Raw genomic sequence first — 20,341 nt, 5'->3', positions numbered from 1 at the left:
CATGTGACCTAAACCAGTGCCAATCACACATGCGACTCATGGCAGTGCCAACCACACTCTGACCCCATAATAATTTCACATGCTATCTATAGTAGTGCCAGCCACTATGCCATCCATGAAATTGCCAGACACCCAGTGCACCCACAGCAGTGCCAGTCACAAAGCACCCCACTGCAGTGCGAGCTATGCATGTGCCCTCCAACAATGCCAGTCACAATGTGTCACACTGTCCCAACACAGCACCTGTACCAAACACGTTGCCTCACATTAAGACCAGCCAGAAATAGTAGGCTATCCATCCCTGCTATAGATATATGAAAAGAAAAGAAAATTCTGTACAACAGCTTGATTACAAAAGGTACAAATAGTTTTATTAGATATTATAAAGGCATTATAGCAAATACAAAAAATACATAGTATGTAAAAGTTGTGAAATAAAAGGTAAACACCAGCAGATGGCGCCCTCATACCACATAGGCATGTAAGTCCACTCTGAAATAAGCCGACACTAATGACAGCCCAGCTGACAGCTGCCCGTGAAAAGACAGAGGTGTTCCAGAGATAGAAATGTGCTGATAAACACGCAATGTCCCACCGTGACCATATAGTAAGTTCAATAAGCCATGTAACAGTGTACAAACGATTTGCAAGGTCACAATACTAAGCAGACTAGCATACCTAAGTGTGGGATGAGGGGTGAGCCCCGACCTATAGGTTTCGTGTTGATCCGTCTTCCGGAAGAAGGATCAACACGAAACCTATAGGTCGGGGCTCACCCCTCATCCCACACTTAGGTATGCTAGACTGCCTTTATAATATCTAATAAAACTATTTGTACCTTTTGTAATCAAGCTGTTGTACAGAATTTTCTTTTCTTTTCATCTTCATTTCTGTATATGGCTTTTTCCATATTGAAAAAATGACACGGTTATGTCCGTGTCTGTTGGTATCATTCACTGCTATAGATATATGTAGCTACATGTGCTAATATGGGGGTCACTCACTTTTCAGCAGGTTGATCGATGGTTGTGCCGGAAGCTGGACGTCCACATTAATATTTCCCTATAACACAGATGCCCATCAGCATGAAGCCACCCCACAGGAAGACCATACTGTGTAATGTGATGGAGCACAGACCAGTGATGGGTTGTAAGTAACATTTTGAATAAAAAACATACGAGGCCCCAATTATTATTATTATATTATTTACACCTCTCCAGCACTGGTCTCCAATACTGGGCAGAGGGGCCCTCCAGAACCCAGGCGTAACCAATGTTTCTGCACCCCCCCTCTAATATACCATGGCCTCTTGGCCAGGTTCCTCCGGTCTTGGCCAATGCTCTGGATACAGATTGTACTGTATGCAATGCTGATCACATCAGGATGGGGTCTGACCAGTGCTGGGAACGTTACGGCACCGGCTGAGATCTTCAGGTGGGGAGGAACACTAAACGTCTTGAAGATATGAAGATTGTGAAATGTTCGGCCCAAAGCTGGAAACGAGAAGAAGAAGGAAGGTCGTCTACAACGGCAGCGGGATGGCTTTGCTTCAGAGATGAAGATTGTGGAAGCCGTCAGCCGAATAGGCTGGAAGATTCATTTTTCAAGCAGGACATGGGCGTTCTCTGCGGTCCCAGCGTCACCGTCACATCTGGAAGCTGCAAACATTGAAAAAAGTCACAGGCCTAGAAGAAAAAATAAAGACGTTACCCGAAGGCCCAAGATGAAAAGAAGATAAGAGATGTGATGGTTATAAGACAGGTCCCTTCTCACACTGTAAGGATATCCAAGAGAAGCAGGATTGGGGGACACAAACATAAATAATTAAAAGAGTACCAGGCAAAAGCTTTGGAAATACCTTTCCTCTGGGCATCACCCCCTTGTGAAGTATGTGATATAAATGAGTGATAGCTAGAAGACCCACCCGGCAGAATTATCCCATTATTACACCTTACAGATGACCTCAAAAAACAGAATTACTGAGCATTAATATAGACTATTAATAAAAGTGCCATCAGGAGCTAGAAACTTGTCATCTAAGCATCACCCCGATATAAGGAACAATGTATAAGAAGAAGAGAAGATGGACATGATGATGGTTAGAAGGGACCAAGCGACATGACTGGTCCCATTATTACATCTTATAAACCAGACTTAGTTGGCATAAATATAAACCATCAGTAAATCAGCAATCCCAATTTGTTAGTGTGCAAAATAAGCATTAAAATATACTCCTTTATTAATAGACCTAAAAAGAGCAACGTTAATTACTCTAGTACAATCAAGTCAAATTCAATAAGCCATCACTACCTATGGTGAAAACACCATGGCCACTTTGGTTAGCCAATTAAGGACATACCCGCGAGGGGTCCTATCTAGTGATGGCCACAAGAAAAAATGAACACAATGACTTGATTGTACTAGAGTAATTAACGTTGCTCTTTTTAGGTCTATTAATAAAGGAGTATATTTTAATGCTTATTTTGCATAAATATAAACCATCACCAAAAATACCGGTCAGGAGCTAAAAAGGACTTGTCATCCAGGCATCACCCCTATATAAAAAGAGTACTGATTATAAGAACCAAACAGTAGGACAGGTCCCTTTATTATATCTTACAGATGACTTCTTAATCCAGCTTTAATGGGCACAAATATAGACTAAAGGCCGCTTTACACACTGCGATATCGGTACCGATATCGCCATCATGTGTACCCGCCCCCATCGGTTGTGCGACACAGGCAAATCGCTGCCCGTGTTGCACAACATTGCCCGGACCCGTCACACATACTTACCTTCCCTGCAACGTCGCTGTGACCAGCGAACCGCCTCCTTTCTAAGGGGGCGGTTCGTTCAGCGTCACAGCAGCGTCACTGAACCGCCGCCCAATAGCAGCGGAGGGGCGGAGATGAGCGGGACGTAACATCCCGCCCACCTCCTTCCTTCCGCATAGCGGCCGAAAGGCAGGTAAGGAGAAGTTCCTCGTTCCTGCGGCGTCACACGCAGCGATGTGTGCTGCCGCAGGAGCAACGAACTACATCGTTACTGCTGCAGTAACGATATTTAAGAATGGACCCCCATGTCACCGATGAGCGATTTTGCACGGTTTTGCGAAGATGCAAAATCGCTCCTTGAAGTCACACGCAGCGGCCGGATGTGCGTCACAAATTCCGTGACCCCAACGAGATCACTGTAGCAATCTCGTAGCGTGTAAAGCCCGCTTTAGAAAAGTGTAAATCAGGAGCTAGAAAAAAAACTTGTCACCTAGGCATCACCCCTTGTTGAAAAACAATATATATAAAAAGAAAAGAACATGGACATGATGATGTTTAGAAGAGACCAATCGACATGACTGGTCCCATTATTACATCTTATAACTCAGCCCTGATAAACCAGACTTCGTTGGCAGAAACATTAACCATCAACAAAAATGCTGGTCAGGAGCTAGAAAGGACTTGTCATCTAGGCATCAGCTCTATGTGAAGAAAATGTATAAAAATAGTAAAGAAGTATAAAAGAATCAACTATCAGGACATGTCCCTGTATTACATCTTACAGATGACCTATTAAACCAGCTTTGGTGGGCACAAATATAGACTGCGTTAATAAAAGTGCCATCACGCCTTTGTGAAGTTCATGCTATGAAAAGAGAAGAAGGTGGAGATGGTGATGTTTATAAGGAAACAACCAACACGACTGGTCCTTATATTACATCTTATAAACCAGCCCTTATAACCCAGAAATAGTGTGAATAGATATAAACCACCAACAAAACATCCGGTCAGGGGCTAGAAAGGACCTTTCATCGAGGCATCACCCCTGAGTGAGGTACATGATAGAAAAAGAGTGATGATTAGAAGAACCAACCAGCAGAACAGGTCCACTCTACAGATGCGCTAATGAAGCAGACGTAATAGGCATCATTTTAAAACAATGAACTAAAATACCAGCTAGAACCTAGAAAGGACTTGTCATCTAGGCATCACCCCTTTGTGAAGAACATGTATAAAAAGAGTACTGACTAGAAGAACCAACCAGCAGGACAGGTCCTTTTATTACATCCTACAGATGACCGATAATCCAGAATTAGTGGGTACAAATGTAGACTATTAATAAAAGTGCCGATCAGGACCTAGAAAGGACCGGTCATCGAGGCATCATCCCTTTGTGGTGTACAGTTTATAAAAAGAATAGAGATGATGTTTAGTAGAGACCAATCAACATAACTGGTCCCTTTATTACATCTTATAAATCAGATTGAAAAAAACAGATTTAGTGGGCATAAATATAAGCCATCAACAGAAAGGCTGGTCGGGAGTTAAAAAGGACTTGTCATCCAGGCATCACCCCTTTGTGATGTGTATGCTATGAAAACAGAAGAAGGTGGAGATGGTGATGTTTAAAAGGGAACAATCAACAGGACTGGTCCTTATATTACATCTTATACACCAGCCTCAATAACCCAGAAATAATGGGAGTAAGTATAAACCACCAACAAAAAGATCCGGTCAGGGGCTAGAAGGACCTGTCATCAAGGCATCACCCCTGAGTGAAGTACATGATAGAAAAAGAGTGATGATTAGAAGAACCAGCAGGACAGGTCCACTCTACAGATGCCCTAATGAAGCAGAACTATTAGGGATAATCAGAAAACAGTGCCCTACAGTCCCAGCTAGGAGCCGGAAGGACTCGTCACTTAAACATCACCCCTTTGTGACCCACATAAAGATAAGGCACAAGTGTTGATTGTTATAAGACACCGACCAGCATTCAATATTTTACAAATATAAGGACAGATTCTTCTATTACAATTACCAATGTCCTAGTGAACCAAAACTAGATGGCCATAAATATAGACCAAAGATTAAAGTGCAGTCAGAATCTGGAAAGAAGCATTCACCTGGGCATCGGCTATATTGTGAAGCACATGATATAACAAGAGAAGAAGGTGGAAGCGGTGATTGTTGTTATAGATAATCACCATCAATGAACATCATACAGACGAGGCAGAACTGGTGGGATAAACATAGACCATTGGGTAAGGTGCCAGTGAGGAGCTGGAAGATACCTTTCACCTAGGCATCACCCTTCTGTGAAGCACATGACATTGTGCCGCCCCGGTGTTAGTCGGGCTGCTCGAATCCGGGATCGTCGTGGCTCAGGGGTGTTCCGGACCCAGCTTGGTGGACACTTTGATCCGTATAAAGGGGGTATTTACAGTGGATTAGTTTGTGATGCCACCTGCGGGTTGCGGTAATGGGAGTACCGCCGCTGCTGTAAGGAGTACCGGGGCAGATGGGGTTAAGCAGCCTGATGTTAGTCCCTCCACAGGTAGGGAAGGCCCCAGGCTCAGGGTGTTGGTGCTTTGGGAGGACAGGGTGCAGGGACCAGGGTACTCACTGTGGGTAGTCGTGGTGCTGGATGAGGATTATAAAGGAGACACACACGCTGTAGGTAAACCAAATTCTCTGTGTGTCGCTCCCGCTGCGGGGAGCCCGTCCAAGTACCTGGTCCCACCGGTGTCACTTAGTAATCTGGAGCCCACCTCCGTACACAGTTTCGTGTCCGTGTGGGTCCCTATAGCCTGAAACTATAAGGCTATGTGCGCACGTTGCGTAAAAACATGCAGTTACGCTGCGCTTTGTAGCGCAGCGTAACTGCATGCGTCCTGCGGCCCCTGCACAGTCTATGGAGATTGTGCAGGGGCCGTGCGCACGTGGCGTCTAAGAGCGCAGCGCTTCGGCTACTGCTGAAGCGCTGCGCAAAAAGAAGTGACATGTCACTTCTTTCCTGCGCTTTGCCGGCAGCTCCTGCTCTGTCTATGGCAGGAGCTGCAGGCAGAGCGCATGGAATCGGCGCTCACTACGGACATTTCTGCAGCGATCTAAAGCGCACATGTGCTCTTCAGATCGCTGCAGAAATATCTGCAGGGCTAGTACGCAACGTGCGCACATAGCCTTAGGTCTCGTTCTTCAGTTTTTAAGTGAAGTCTTGCTCCTAAGAGCTGGCACTTGGGACCTCAGTGGGTCGCTTTGTCTGGAAAACCCTGTCCCCCGCGGTGTGCTGATGCCCTCACTCTCTGAGCTCTGGGAAGATCCCTGAAGGTCACCTTCCTCTGCAGGTCAATTTTCAGGATGTTGAATCAGCTCCTGACCTAGGGTCCTGTACCCTTTCGTGCTCGGTACTGGTCAGTTCTTTTGGGCTTTCTGGTGCCGACAGTCCTCCTAGACTATGTCCGTCACACCCTGGTCCAATGTCACTGCTACCGGTCCCCGACTCCTCTGGTCCCGGACCACTGTCTGCGACCCAACCTCGGTCTTTCTAGCTCCCCGGGAGCTACTACTCCAGCTCCTCTCACCTTGAGGGCTCTCTCTAGACCTACTACGTCCCTACCACCAGTCTGCCTGACCCCTAGGTGGGTGGCCCTTATCCAGCTGGACCAACCCACCGGTGTGTCTGACAGGTCATGATGTGAGGTGTTGGTTGGGGTTTGTGGTGCTGATGGAGGTGACACTGGTTTCTTGGGAACTTGGAACCACGGGGCCCGTGTAGGCCCTGCACCCTGGCTAAAAGCATGCAGTTCCCCGTAGCACCCTGATGTATTCAGGGGCGCTACAATATAACAAGAGAAGAAGGTAGAAGTGGTGATTGTTGTTATGGGTAATCCACCATCAATCGACACCCTACAGAATCTCTGAGATCGGCACCAGCACTTCATCATCATCATCATCATCATCATCATCATCATCATTTCTTTCACGCAAAACTACTATAATTTAAAAGGGAGTTGTTCAAGATAAAAAAAAATCATGGATTCTTCTCTCCAGAAGCAGCGCCACACCTGTGCACAGGCTGTCCGCGGTACTGCACCTCATCTGCTATCATTGTAACACACCAGTGTACCAATACCACATTCACACATGATGCACATGACGCTGTTTCTAGAAGACAGGAGTTGTTATTTCCTAACTCTGTATAACAGAATAAATCTTAAAATTACCTTCTGCAAAAACACTTTAATTGCTTCGTCTTTCGGAGCGCTGCTCTGAAGCTTCACTTTTATTGAAACACGGCCTGTGAGGAGATTCAATAATATCTATTGTTATAAATCAGACGCTTTACACTTGTTTCCTGCAGTCCTATGTAACACCACAGATAACAGTGATATCTCTCTGAGTACAGATAATGTAGTAGATGTCACCTGCAGTCCTATGTAACACCACAGATAACAGTGATATCTCTGAGTACAGATAATGTAGTAGATGTCACCTGCAGTCCTATGTAACACCACAGATAACACAGTGATATCTCTCTGAGTACAGATAATGTAGTAGATGTCACCTGCAGTCCTATGTAACACCACAGATAATACAGTGATATCTCTGAGTACAGATAATGTAGTAGATGTCACCTGCAGTCCTATGTAACACCACAGATAACACAGTGATATCTCTGAGTACAGATAATGTAGTAGATGTCACCTGCAGTCCTATGTAACACCACAGATAACACAGTGATATCTCTGAGTACAGATAATGCAGTAGATGTCACCTGCAGTCCTATGTAACACCACAGATAACACAGTGATATCTCTGAGTACAGATAATGCAGTAGATGTCACCTGCAGTCCTATGTAACACCACAGATAACACAGTGATATCTCTCTGAGTACAGATAATGTAGTAGATGTCACCTGCAGTCCTATGTAACACCACAGATAACACAGTGATATCTCTGAGTACAGATAATGCAGTAGATGTCACCTGCAGTCCTATGTAACACCACAGATAACACAGTGATATCTCTCTGAGTACAGATAATGTAGTAGATGTCACCTGCAGTCCTATGTAACACCACAGATTACACAGTGATATCTCTGAGTACAGATAATGTAGTAGATGTCACCTGCAGTCCTATGTAACACCACAGATAACACAGTGATATCTCTCTGAGTACAGATAATGTAGTAGATGTCACCTGCAGTCCTATGTAACACCACAGATAACAGTGATATCTCCCTAAATACAGATAATGTAGTAGATGTCACCTGCAGTCCTATGTAACACCACAGATAACACAGTGATATCTCTGAGTACAGATAATGTAGTAGATGTCACCTGCAGTCCTATGTAACACCACAGATTACACAGTGATATCTCTCTGAGTACAGATAATGTAGTAGATATCACCTGCAGTCCTATGTAACACCACAGATAACACAGTGATATCTCTGAGTACAGATAATGTAGTAGATGTCACCTGCAGTCCTATGTAACACCACAGATAACACAGTGATATCTCTCTGAGTACAGATAATGTAGTAGATGTCACCTGCAGTCCTATGTAACACCACAGATTACACAGTGATATCTCTGAGTACAGATAATGTAGTAGATGTCACCTGCAGTCCTATGTAACACCACAGATAACAGTGATATCTCCCTAAATACAGATAATGTAGTAGAGGTCACCTGCAGTCCTATGTAACACCACAGATAACAGTGATATCTCTGAGTACAGATAATGTAGTAGATGTCACCTGCAGTCCTATGTAACACCACAGATTACACAGTGATATCTCTGAGTACAGATAATGTAGTAGATGTCACCTGCAGTCCTATGTAACACCACAGATAACACAGTGATATCTCTGAGTACAGATAATGTAGTAGATGTCACCTGCAGTCCTATGTAACACCACAGATAACACAGTGATCTCTCTCTGAGTACAGATAATGTAGTAGATGTCACCTGCAGTCCTATGTAACACCACAGATAACACAGTGATATCTCTCTGAGTACAGATAATGTAGTAGATGTCACCTGCAGTCCTATGTAACACCACAGATAACACAGTGATATCTCTGAGTACAGATAATGTAGTAGATGTCACCTGCAGTCCTATGTAACACCACAGATAACACAGTGATATCTCTGAGTACAGATAATGTAGTAGAGGTCACCTGCAGTCCTATGTAACACCACAGATAACACAGTGATATCTCTCTGAGTACAGATAATGTAGTAGATGTCACCTGCAGTCCTATGTAACACCACAGATAACACAGTGATATCTCTGAGTACAGATAATGTAGTAGATGTCACCTGCAGTCCTATGTAACACCACAGATAACACAGTGATATCTCTGAGTACAGATAACGTAGTAGATGTCACCTGCAGTCCTATGTAACACTACAGATAACACAGTGATATCTCTGAGTACAGATAATGTAGTAGATGTCACCTGCAGTCCTATGTAACACCACAGATAACACAGTGATATCTCTCTGAGTACAGATAATGTAGTAGATGTCACCTGCAGTCCTATGTAACACCACAGATAACACAGTGATATCTCTGAGTACAGATAATGTAGTAGAGGTCACCTGCAGTCCTATGTAACACCACAGATAACACAGTGATATCTCTCTGAGTACAGATAATGTAGTAGATGTCACCTGCAGTCCTATGTAACACCACAGATAACACAGTGATATCTCTGAGTACAGATAATGTAGTAGATGTCACCTGCAGTCCTATGTAACACCACAGATAACACAGTGATATCTCTGAGTACAGATAACGTAGTAGATGTCACCTGCAGTCCTATGTAACACTACAGATAACACAGTGATATCTCTGAGTACAGATAATGTAGTAGATGTCACCTGCAGTCCTATGTAACACCACAGATAACACAGTGATATCTCTCTGAGTACAGATAATGTAGTAGATGTCACCTGCAGTCCTATGTAACACCACAGATAACACAGCGATATCTCTGAGTACAGATAATGTAGTAGATGCCACCTGCAGTCCTATGTAACACCACAGATAACACAGTGATATCTCGCTGAGTACAGATAATGTAGTAGATGTCACCTGCAGTCCTATGTAACACCACAGATAACACAGTGATATCTCTGAGTACAGATAATGTAGTAGATGTCACCTGCAGTCCTATGTAACACCACAGATAACACAGTGATATCTCTGAGTACAGATAATGTAGTAGATGTCTCCTGCAGTCCTATGTAACACCACAGATAACACAGTGATATCTCTGAGCACAGATAATGTAGTAGATGTCACCTGCAGTCCTATGTAACACCACAGATAACACAGTGATATCTCTGAGTACAGATAATGTAGTAGATGTCACCTGCAGTCCTATGTAACACCACAGATAACACAGTGATATCTCTGAGTACAGATAATGTAGTAGATGTCACCTGCAGTCCTATGTAACACCACAGATAGCACAGTGATATCTCTGAGTACAGATAATGTAGTAGATGTCACCTGCAGTCCTATGTAACACCACAGATAACACAATGATATCTCTGAGTACAGATAATGTAGTAGATGTCACCTGCAGTCCTATGTAACACCACAGATAACACAGTGATATCTCTGAGTACAGATAATGTAGTAGATGTCACCTGCAGTCCTATGTAACACCACAGATAACACAGTGATATCTCTGAGTACAGATAATGTAGTAGATGTCACCTGCAGTCCTATGTAACACCACAGATAACACAGTGATATCTCTGAGTACAGATAATGTAGTAGATGTCACCTGCAGTCCTATGTAACACCACAGATAACACAGTGATATCTCTGAGTACAGATAATGTAGTAGATGTCACCTGCAGTCCTATGTAACACCACAGATAACACAGTGATATCTCTCTGAGTACAGATAATGTAGTACATGTCACCTGCAGTCCTATGTAACACCACAGATAACACAGTGATATCTCTCTGAGTACAGATAATGTAGTAGATGTTACCTGCAGTCCTATGTAACACCACAGATAACACAGTGATATCTCTGAGTACAGATAATGTAGTAGATGTCACCTGCAGTCCTATGTAACACCACAGATAACACAGTGATATCTCTCTGAGTACAGATAATGTAGTAGATGTTACCTGCAGTCCTATGTAACACCACAGATAACACAGTGATATCTCTCTGAGTACAGATAATGTAGTAGATGTCACCTGCAGTCCTATGTAACATCACAGATAACACAGTGATATCTCTCTGAGTACAGATAATGTAGTAGATGTCACCTGCAGTCCTATGTAACACCACAGATAACACAGTGCTATGTCTGAGTACAGATAATGTAGTAGATGTCACCTGCAGTCCTATGTAACACCACAGATAACACAGTGATATCTCTCTGAGTACAGATAATGTAGTAGATGTCACCTGCAGTCCTATGTAACACCACAGATAACACAGTGATATCTCTGAGTACAGATAATGTAGTAGATGTCACCTGCAGTCCTATGTAACACCACAGATAACACAGTGATATCTCTGAGTACAGATAATGTAGGAGATGTCACCTGCAGTCCTATGTAACACCACAGATAACACAGTGATATCTCTGAGTACAGATAATGTAGTAGATGTCACCTGCAGTCCTATGTAACACCACAGATAACACAGGGATATCTCTGAGTACAGATAATGTAGTAGATGTCACCTGCAGTCCTATGTAACACCACAGATAACAGTGATATCTCTGAGTACAGATAATGTAGTAGATGTCACCTGCAGTCCTATGTAACACCACAGATAACACAGTGATATCTCTGAGTACAGATAATGTAGTAGATGTCACCTGCAGTCCTATGTAACGTCATATATAACAGTGAGTGTATATGGATGATCACGCCACCTCTGGAGTTGGTGGCCGCTCTGGTGCTCTTTATTGCCCTCGGGATGATGCTGGCGCTGCCTGTGGTTCCTATGTCGGTGCCAGGTGTGCAGTTTTTAGCCTCAGTTATGGCCGATGGCTGCCTGGCGCCCCTGGTCTTTGAGGTCGGGGCAGTCGGCAGTGGTATTGTGGCACTCTTTAGGTTGGCGGTTGCAGTTGGCGATTTGTCCACATTCATGGCAGTATCTTGTCCAGGAGTGATGACCCTTGGCATCATGCTGGTGCTGTGCCAGTGCGGGAGGTCAATAGTGACGTTCCTTCCGGTTAGTATGTTGAACCCCGCCGGTGAAATTGGACTTCTCTGGTTTTCACTGATCGTGGTGAGTTCTATGGTGTCACTCTGTGCCCACACCAGCAGAAAACCTAAACCAAGAAAGAAGAAGACTGAGATCCCAGACCACAGGCAAAGTCTTCACGGTGCCATCAGGCAGAAGTAGCTCAGAACCAGGAGATCCCACCTTTCCAAAATTGTGGGTAAACAACCTTGTTTCAAGCATGTGATGATCATTCAAACTCACCTGTGACAAGTAATAGGTGTGGGCAATATGAAAATCACACCTAAAACCAGACAAAAAGGGGAGAAGTTGCCTTAATCTTTGCATTGTGTGTCTGTGTGTGCCACACTAAGCATGAAGAAAAGAAAGGAGAAGCGAACTGTATGAGGACTGGAGAACCAAAAATTGGTGAAAAATATCAACAATCTCAAGATTACAAATCCATCTCCAGAGATCTTGATGTTCCTTTGTCCACAGTGCACATAATCAAGAAGTTTACAACCCATGGCACTGTAGTTAATCTTACTAGATGTTGACAGCAGGGAAAAATTGTTTAAGGTTGTAACTCAGGATAGTCCGGATGGTGGATAAACCCCAATCAAGATCCAAAGAAATGCAAGCCATCCTGCAGGCTCAGGGGCATCAGTGTCCACGCAAACTAACAGTCCACATCTGATTAAATGAAACGCTATGGAGGATGCAAGAGGACCCCACTGTTCACAAAGATACTTACTGGAGTTTGCAAAATGTACGTGAGTAACCAAGATCCTTCTGGGAAAGCATCTTGAGGACAGATGAAACCAAGATAGAGCTTTTTGTTAAAGCGCATCATTATACGGTTTACCGAAAATGAAATGAGGTCTACAAAGAAAAGATCACAGCACCTACAGTCAGGTATGGTGGAGATCAGAGAGGTTTTAGGCTTTTTGTGCTGCCTCTAGCACTAGGGATCTTGAGTGTGTGCAAGACATCATGATATCTGAACATTACCAGAGGATTTTTTTGCGTGGCAATATACTGTAGTGCCCAGTGTCAGAAAGCCGGGTGTGCGTCCTACGTCACGGGTCTCCAGCAGCACAATGATCCCAAACACTTCAAGAAGCCCCTGAAATGGATGGAAACAAAGCTCTGGAGAGTTCTGAAGAGGCCGCAATGAGTCCGAATCTAAACCCCATTGCCTGGATATTGGGAATGCAGCTGAGGGGATTTATTTGGTCATTGCAAAGGCATTTGCTCCTGTACCACATAATAGCCTTATACTAAAGCTCCAGAAGCAAGGACTGGGGGAAACTATATGCAACTGGGTAAGGAACTGGCTAAAAGATAGGAAACAAAGAGTAGTCATAAATGGTACATTCTCTAAATGGGCTATAGTCAGCAGTGGGGGCCGCAGGGATCTGTACTGGGAGCAGTGGGGGCCGCAGGGATCTGTACTGGGAGCAGTGGGGGCCGCAGGGATCTGTACTGGGAGCAGTGGGGACTGCAGGGATCTGTACTGGGAGCAGTGGGGGCCACAGGGATCTGTACTGGGAGCAGTGGGGGCCGCAGGGATCTGTACTGGGAGCAGTATGGACCGCAGGGATCTGTACTGGGAGCAGTATGGACCGCAGGGATCTGTACTGGGAGCAGTGGGGGCCGCAGGGATCTGTACTGGGAGCAGTGGGGACCGCAGGGATCTGTACTGGGAGCAGTGGGGACTGCAGGGATCTGTACTGGGAGCAGTGGGGGCCGCAGGGATCTGTACTGGGAGCAGTGGGGACCGCAGGGATCTGTACTGGGAGCAGTGGGGACTGCAGGGATCTGTACTGGGAGTGTGGCGCCCCTGACCTGGTCAGGCACCACTGAGTACTGCACCCATCCTGGGGACAGTACAATACAGGTAATCCAGAAGGCTGACCGAGGTGTGACTACACAGGCGCATAGTGATCAGGTCTCACACATGTACCTTTGAGAGGACCCCTGGGGATCCCAGGAGGGGGAAAAGCCTTCACCTCCACTGGAATAGTGGAGGGGGCCAAAAGCCTCCATCTCCAATCAAGGGGTGTGGTGGAGAGCCTGGTTGCTAGGTGGCGTAGGCAGGCACAAGAGGGAGAAGGAGGAGAACAGTCTGAAGCAGAGTGAGGAGGAGTGAGGAGCATGGAAGAGGAGCTCTGACAGGAGCAGCAGTGCAGGTCCCTCAAGTGAGCCGGTTCAGTGTGCAGTTCAGGGGAGAGCAGGAGCAGACCCCTGGGGCTGTTGCAGTCTGACAGCGTCCGCGCAGTGGCTACCGACGGGGGAGAACGGTCACCTAGTGGTGCTACCCGAAATCCATCTTCAGCTAAAGAGAGAGCAACGGAGTGGGAAGTAAGGAGACTGCTAGGGAGTACCAGGCCCAAACGGGCGGCAGATCCCGGTGCGGGGATAGATCCAACTTTCCTTGCTAAACCTGCCGGTGTGGGGCCCTCAAAGCCCACGCCACAACACCACAAAAGCCGCAGCCACGTAGCCACAGTTAGGGCCCATAGTTCACAGGAGGCAAGCAGCCGGAGTGTCCTGGTCCAGGCGACAAGCAAACGGCAACTGAAGGGGAGAGAGGCTTCAGCAACTTCCCTGGGTGACCCCCATAGGGACTAAAAGTCGGGGTTACCCCAAACCACCAAGGGCTAAGGAAGGCGAGTCGGTAGTCACCCTCATCAGCCAGCCTGAAGGATACCTGGTTCCAGCCTGGTTCATCCCAGCTACGCCCGGGTTACTCACCCTGCCATCTACAGTGAGTAAAACCCCTGAAAGACATTCTGCTTGTGTTGAGTTATTCTGCGCCTTGTGGTTCTACACACCTACACAGGGCCCTGGGGCTTGCCTCACTCTCAGGAGGCTATTACAACCGACTGCACCCACCATCAGCCCCAGGCATCCCTTAATCTGCAGTGGCGGTCCCCACTGACCGCAATTCTGAGAGTGGCGTCACGACAAATAGAAGATTTCCTACCGGTGACAGGATCCAGCTGCGTGGAGTCCCTGAAGGTAATGCACCGACACAGCGTTTGCGGGGCTCCACATCTGGCGTCACGAACAGGATAAGGACTAGACCTGTCCAGACAGGTGACCATGTGCCTGGGCGGTCCGCTTGAAAAATTGGAAGCGCCGCCATATTGCCACCATGAAAAGCGCGCTGAAAAACAACAGCAGCCCGCGCTGGAAGAAGTTACCGCCCACGAAGAGGTGTGGCTACCCAGAGATCCCCTGCAGAGTTCTGACCTCGCAAGTAAAGGGAGCGGAGGCGTTCAGAGACGTCGGGACAGAAAGGAAGCCAGAAGCCTGCTGTGGAAGGAAATGGCGTCTGAACACAGAGACCCAGAGCCAGGCTCCGCTGCCTGGTGGTGTCGGGAGCTTGCCGAGTTCTGCGATCAACTGGAAGCCAGGATCGGAAGGCAGATCAGAGACGGACGTATGGAGTTCCTGGGGATGACCGCGGCGGTTCAGGCCTACGAGGAGAGGGCCACGCGACGAGTGCCAGACCGAGCGGCGACGACTCAGACCCCGATGCTGCTACCGATGGGTGAGTCCAGTGTTGCCCCTGCCAGCACGAGTGCCCCGACCCCTGCTGCCACGCCCGTAGTCCCTGAAGAGGCGCCCGCCGCGGCGACGCTGAACCAGGCCGCAGCCACGCCAGGTGCGGCCCGCCAAGCCCAGGCCGCCGCAGCGATGCCCTGCCCGGCCCGCAAAGATCCGGCTGCCACCGCGACCCTCATCCACGCCGCAGGTGTGACGCTGACCCAGGCCGCCGCCATGCTAGGCCCGGCCCCCCAAGACCCCACCGCAGCAGCGACGCTCGTCCGCGCCGCAAGTGAGGTGCTGAACCAGGCCGCAGCCACGCCGGGTGCGGCCCGCCAAGCCCAGATCGCTGCAGCGACGCCCAGCCCAGCCTGCACGGATCCCATCGCAGCTGCGACGCCAATCCAGGCCGCGGCAGCGACGCCAATCCAGGCCGCGGCAGCGACGCCAATCCAGGCCGCCGCCATGCCAGGCGCGGCCCGCCAAGACCAGGCCGCCGCCACGCCAGGCGCGGCCCATCAAGATAAGATTGCATCACCATTTACCCCGGCCTGCAAGGCCAGAGCAGACACCGCTCCCCAGTCCAAGGAAGTCCCTGCTAGGAAGTCTACGCTGGGGGAGGACCCTGAATACTGGAAGCTGAAGGCTGACCTAGAGGCTCAATTCCCACAAGAGTTGGTGGACCAGTATCTGCTTCCTCCGCACACCCCCAAGAGGATTCCGGCAACCCCTGCAGCAACCACGCCAAAGAGTCCTCCGCCTGGGCCTGCTGAAGAACGCCCATCCCCAGCACTGCCACAACAGGAGTGCTCAGTAGAACTAAGGGGGAGAGGCGGCCAGGAGGCTGAGGAGCTGACCCCAGAGCCATCAGCAGTGGATCCATGCCCAGAGCCAGAGATGTTGCCATATTCCCGCTGGGATGAAGAAGACCCGATACCGTCTGCTGAAGATGATCTGCCCAAAAGCCTCACCTGGGAGTTTGTAAGCTGTACTCTGCAGAATCCAGCCCGCAAGACACGGCGTCGTAGCAGAACACAGTCTTCCCCTGCACCACAGTCTCCAGAGAATAAAGATGAAATAACGGCCAGAGACTTGAAGGAGAAACGGTTCCTGAGAAGGTCCAACGCCCAGGTCAGAGGACCCCTTTGTCGAGGAGTAGTAGAAGATTTCAGCCTAAAATCAGGATACGGCTTCATAGTAGCACCTGGTATGAAAGAAGGCATCTTTGTCAACAGAAGAGACGTTAGAGCTCATTTGCCCAGAGGACATCCTGGAAGGAACCTAAGAATGGGAGATTCAGTGCAATTTACAATGCATCAAGGAGAAAGAGGCTGGTATGCACTCGATGTGACACCATGTCCTAAAGAAAAAGCAACAGACACAGAAGAAGAAAGGAAAGACAGAGATAGAGAAAGAACAGATAAAGAACCCACTGATGAGACTACCACAGACGAAGAAAGAGGTCAAGGAAGCAACAGGTGCCGCAGCCCTACAGGCCCAAGCCCTGGTGAGGAGGAATCCATGTGAATAACGTAAGAAATACAGCAAGTTACCAGTTTGACAAGTTTTGAAAAGTTTGCAACGTTAAATGTTCAAGAATGTGCCCACATAAACTAATGTGAGAAATGAACCTTAAGGCTATGAACTGGCTATAGCCACAAACTCTCGTAGTGTAAATAGTTACACCAGAGGGTACCACCACCAGAGCCAGCCTGTTTAGGGGCCTGGCTCGTCTGCAACCAGGGAGCACGTCCGTTGATGGGGCCTTGGCTCACCTGCAACCAGAGAGCATGCCTGTTTATGGGGCCTGGCTCTCCACCACAAAGAGGGTACCTGGTCAGCACCAACTGTGGAGGCCGCCTCTACATCCTGCCAGAAGAGGCTGAAGGCGCGGATCCACCAGGCCAGGTATACCCTGAAACCACCAGACCCTGGAAGCCGCCTCTACATCCTGCCAGAAGTGGCTGAAGGCGCGGCCAACGGGAGAGGAAGATTGGAGGAAAGGTCTGGGGAAGTGGATGGCCCAGACCTGGTTACCAAAAGGACCGGTGACCTGCCTCCTGAGAGGGTTCTGGGTGGGTTAACGGACTTGTGGGTGGAGGGTGGTGATGTATGGTACCTGGTGGTTTTAAAAATGTTTTAACGTTTTATGCATGCATTTTAAAATGTTGTCTTGCAGCCCGAGGACGTGCTGGTGATAACTAAGGGGGAATGTGGCGCCCCTGACCTGGTCAGGCACCACTGAGTACTGCACCCATCCTGGGGACAGTACAATACAGGTAATCCAGAAGGCTGACCGAGGTGTGACTACACAGGCGCATAGTGATCAGGTCTCACACATGTACCTTTGAGAGGACCCCTGGGGATCCCAGGAGGGGGAAAAGCCTTCACCTCCACTGGAATAGTGGAGGGGGCCAAAAGCCTCCATCTCCAATCAAGGGGTGTGGTAAGAGAGTCTGGTTGCTAGGTGGCGTAGGCAGGCACAAGAGGGAGAAGGAGGAGAACAGTCTGAAGCAGAGTGGGGAGGAGTGAGGAGCATGGAAGAGGAGCTCTGACAGGAGCAGCAGTGCAGGTCCCTCAAGTGAGCCGGTTCAGTGTGCAGTTCAGGGGAGAGCAGGAGCAGACCCCTGGGGCTGTTGCAGTCTGACAGCGTCCGCGCAGTGGCTACCGACGGGGGAGAACGGTCACCTAGTGGTGCTACCCGAAATCCATCTTCAGCTAAAGAGAGAGCAACGGAGTGGGAAGTAAGGAGACTGCTAGGGAGAACCAGGCCCAAACGGGCGGCAGATCCCGGTGCGGGGATAGATCCAACTTTCCTTGCTAAACCTGCCGGTGTGGGGCCCTCAAAGCCCACGCCACAACACCACAAAAGCCGCAGCCACGTAGCCACAGTTAGGGCCCATAGTTCACAGGAGGCAAGCAGCCGGAGTGTCCTGGTCCAGGCGACAAGCAAACGGCAACTGAAGGGGAGAGAGGCTTCAGCAACTTCCCTGGGTGACCCCCATAGGGACTAAAAGTCGGGGTTACCCCAAACCACCAAGGGCTAAGGAAGGCGAGTCGGTAGTCACCCTCATCAGCCAGCCTGAAGGATACCTGGTTCCAGCCTGGTTCATCCCAGCTACGCCCGGGTTACTCACCCTGCCATCTACAGTGAGTAAAACCCCTGAAAGACATTCTGCTTGTGTTGAGTTATTCTGCGCCTTGTGGTTCTACACATCTACACAGGGCCCTGGGGCTTGCCTCACTCTCAGGAGGCTATTACAACCGACTGCACCCACCATCAGCCCCAGGCATCCCTTAATCTGCAGTGGCGGTCCCCACTGACCGCAATTCTGAGAGTGGCGTCACGACAAATAGAAGATTTCCTACCGGTGACAGGATCCAGCTGCGTGGAGTCCCTGAAGGTAATGCACCGACACAGCGTTTGCGGGGCTCCACAGGAGCAGTGGGGGCCGCAGGGATCTGTACTGGGAGCAGTGGGGGCCGCAGGGATCTGTACTGGGAGCAGTGGGGGCCGCAGGGATCTGTACTGGGAGCAGTGGGGGCCGCAGGGATCTGTACTGGGAGCAGTGGGAACCACGGGATCTGTACTGGGAGCAGTGGGGACCGCAGGGATCTGTACTGGGAGCAGTGGGGGCCGCAGGGATCTGTACTGGGAGCAGTGGGGGCCGCAGGGATCTGTACTGGGAGCAGTGGGAACCACGGGATCTGTACTGGGAGCAGTGGGGGCCGCAGGGATCTGTACTGGGAGCAGTGGGGGCCGCAGGGATCTGTACTGGGAGCAGTGGGGGCCGCAGGGATCTGTACTGGGAGCAGTGGGAACCACGGGATCTGTACTGGGAGCAGTGGGGACCGCAGGGGTCTGTACTGGGAGCAGTGGGGGCCGCAGGGATCTGTACTGGGAGCAGTGGGGGCCGCAGGGATCTGTACTGGGAGCAGTGGGGGCCGCAGGGATCTGTACTGGGAGCAGTATGGACCGCAGGGATCTGTACTGGGAGCAGTGGGGGCCGCAGGGATCTGTACTGGGAGCAGTGGGGACCGCAGGGATCTGTACTGGGAGCAGTGGGGACTGCAGGGATCTGTACTGGGAGCAGTGGGGGCCGCAGGGATCTGTACTGGGAGCAGTGGGGACCGCAGGGATCTGTACTGAGAGCAGTGGGGACTGCAGGGATCTGTACTGGGAGCAGTGGGGACCGCAGGGATCTGTACTGGGAGCAGTGGGGGCCGCAGGGATCTGTACTGGGAGCAGTGGGGGCCGCAGGGATCTGTACTGGGAGCAGTGGGAACCACGGGATCTGTACTGGGAGCAGTGGGGGCCGCAGGGATCTGTACTGGGAGCAGTGGGGGCCGCAGGGATCTGTACTGGGAGCAGTGGGGGCCGCAGGGATCTGTACTGGGAGCAGTGGGGGCCGCAGGGATCTGTACTGGGAGCAGTGGGGGCCGCAGGGGTCTGTACTGGGAGCAGTGGGGGCCGCAGGGATCTGTACTGGGAGCAGTGGGGGCCGCAGGGATCTGTACTGGGAGCAGTGGGGGCCGCAGGGATCTGTACTGGGAGCAGTGGACGCCGCAGGGATCTATACTGGGAGCAGTGGGGGCCGCAGGGGTCTGTACTGGGAGCAGTGGGGGCCGCAGGGATCTGTACTGGGAGCAGTGGGGGCCGCAGGGATCTGTACTGGGAGCAGTGGGGGCCGCAGGGATCTGTACTGGGAGCAGTGGGGGCCGCAGGGATCTGTACTGGGAGCAGTGGGAACCACGGGATCTGTACTGGGAGCAGTGGGGACCGCAGGGATCT

General features: G+C 49.3%; 1 protein-coding gene across 3 annotated transcripts in view; it reads right to left on the bottom strand.

Annotated features, from left to right (window-relative positions):
• Positions 1-788: 788 nt before the first annotated feature.
• Positions 789-20,341, bottom strand: part of LOC142243884 (uncharacterized) — a 113,421-nt gene continuing 93,868 nt past the window's right edge. Inside the window, exons 3-5 of one of the 3 annotated variants that reach the window (XM_075316082.1) lie at positions 11,645-12,103; positions 7,002-7,075; positions 789-1,658 (exon numbers count right to left, since the gene is read on the bottom strand). In XM_075316082.1, the coding sequence (XP_075172197.1) occupies positions 1,575-1,658; positions 7,002-7,075; positions 11,645-12,103 (617 nt within the window). In that variant the 3' untranslated portion in view covers positions 789-1,574. Of the gene's footprint in view, positions 1,686-7,001; positions 7,076-11,644; positions 12,104-20,341 lie in introns of all 3 variants that reach the window. The other 2 variants (XM_075316081.1, XM_075316084.1) reach the window with 2 other exon arrangements.

The sequence above is a fragment of the Anomaloglossus baeobatrachus genome, chromosome 6 (genome assembly GCF_048569485.1).
Source record: "Anomaloglossus baeobatrachus isolate aAnoBae1 chromosome 6, aAnoBae1.hap1, whole genome shotgun sequence".
In the NCBI taxonomy this organism is placed as follows: Eukaryota; Metazoa; Chordata; class Amphibia; order Anura; family Aromobatidae; genus Anomaloglossus; species Anomaloglossus baeobatrachus.
Note: the sequence above shows the minus strand (reverse complement) of the source record. Positions and strands in the feature narration are given on the sequence as shown.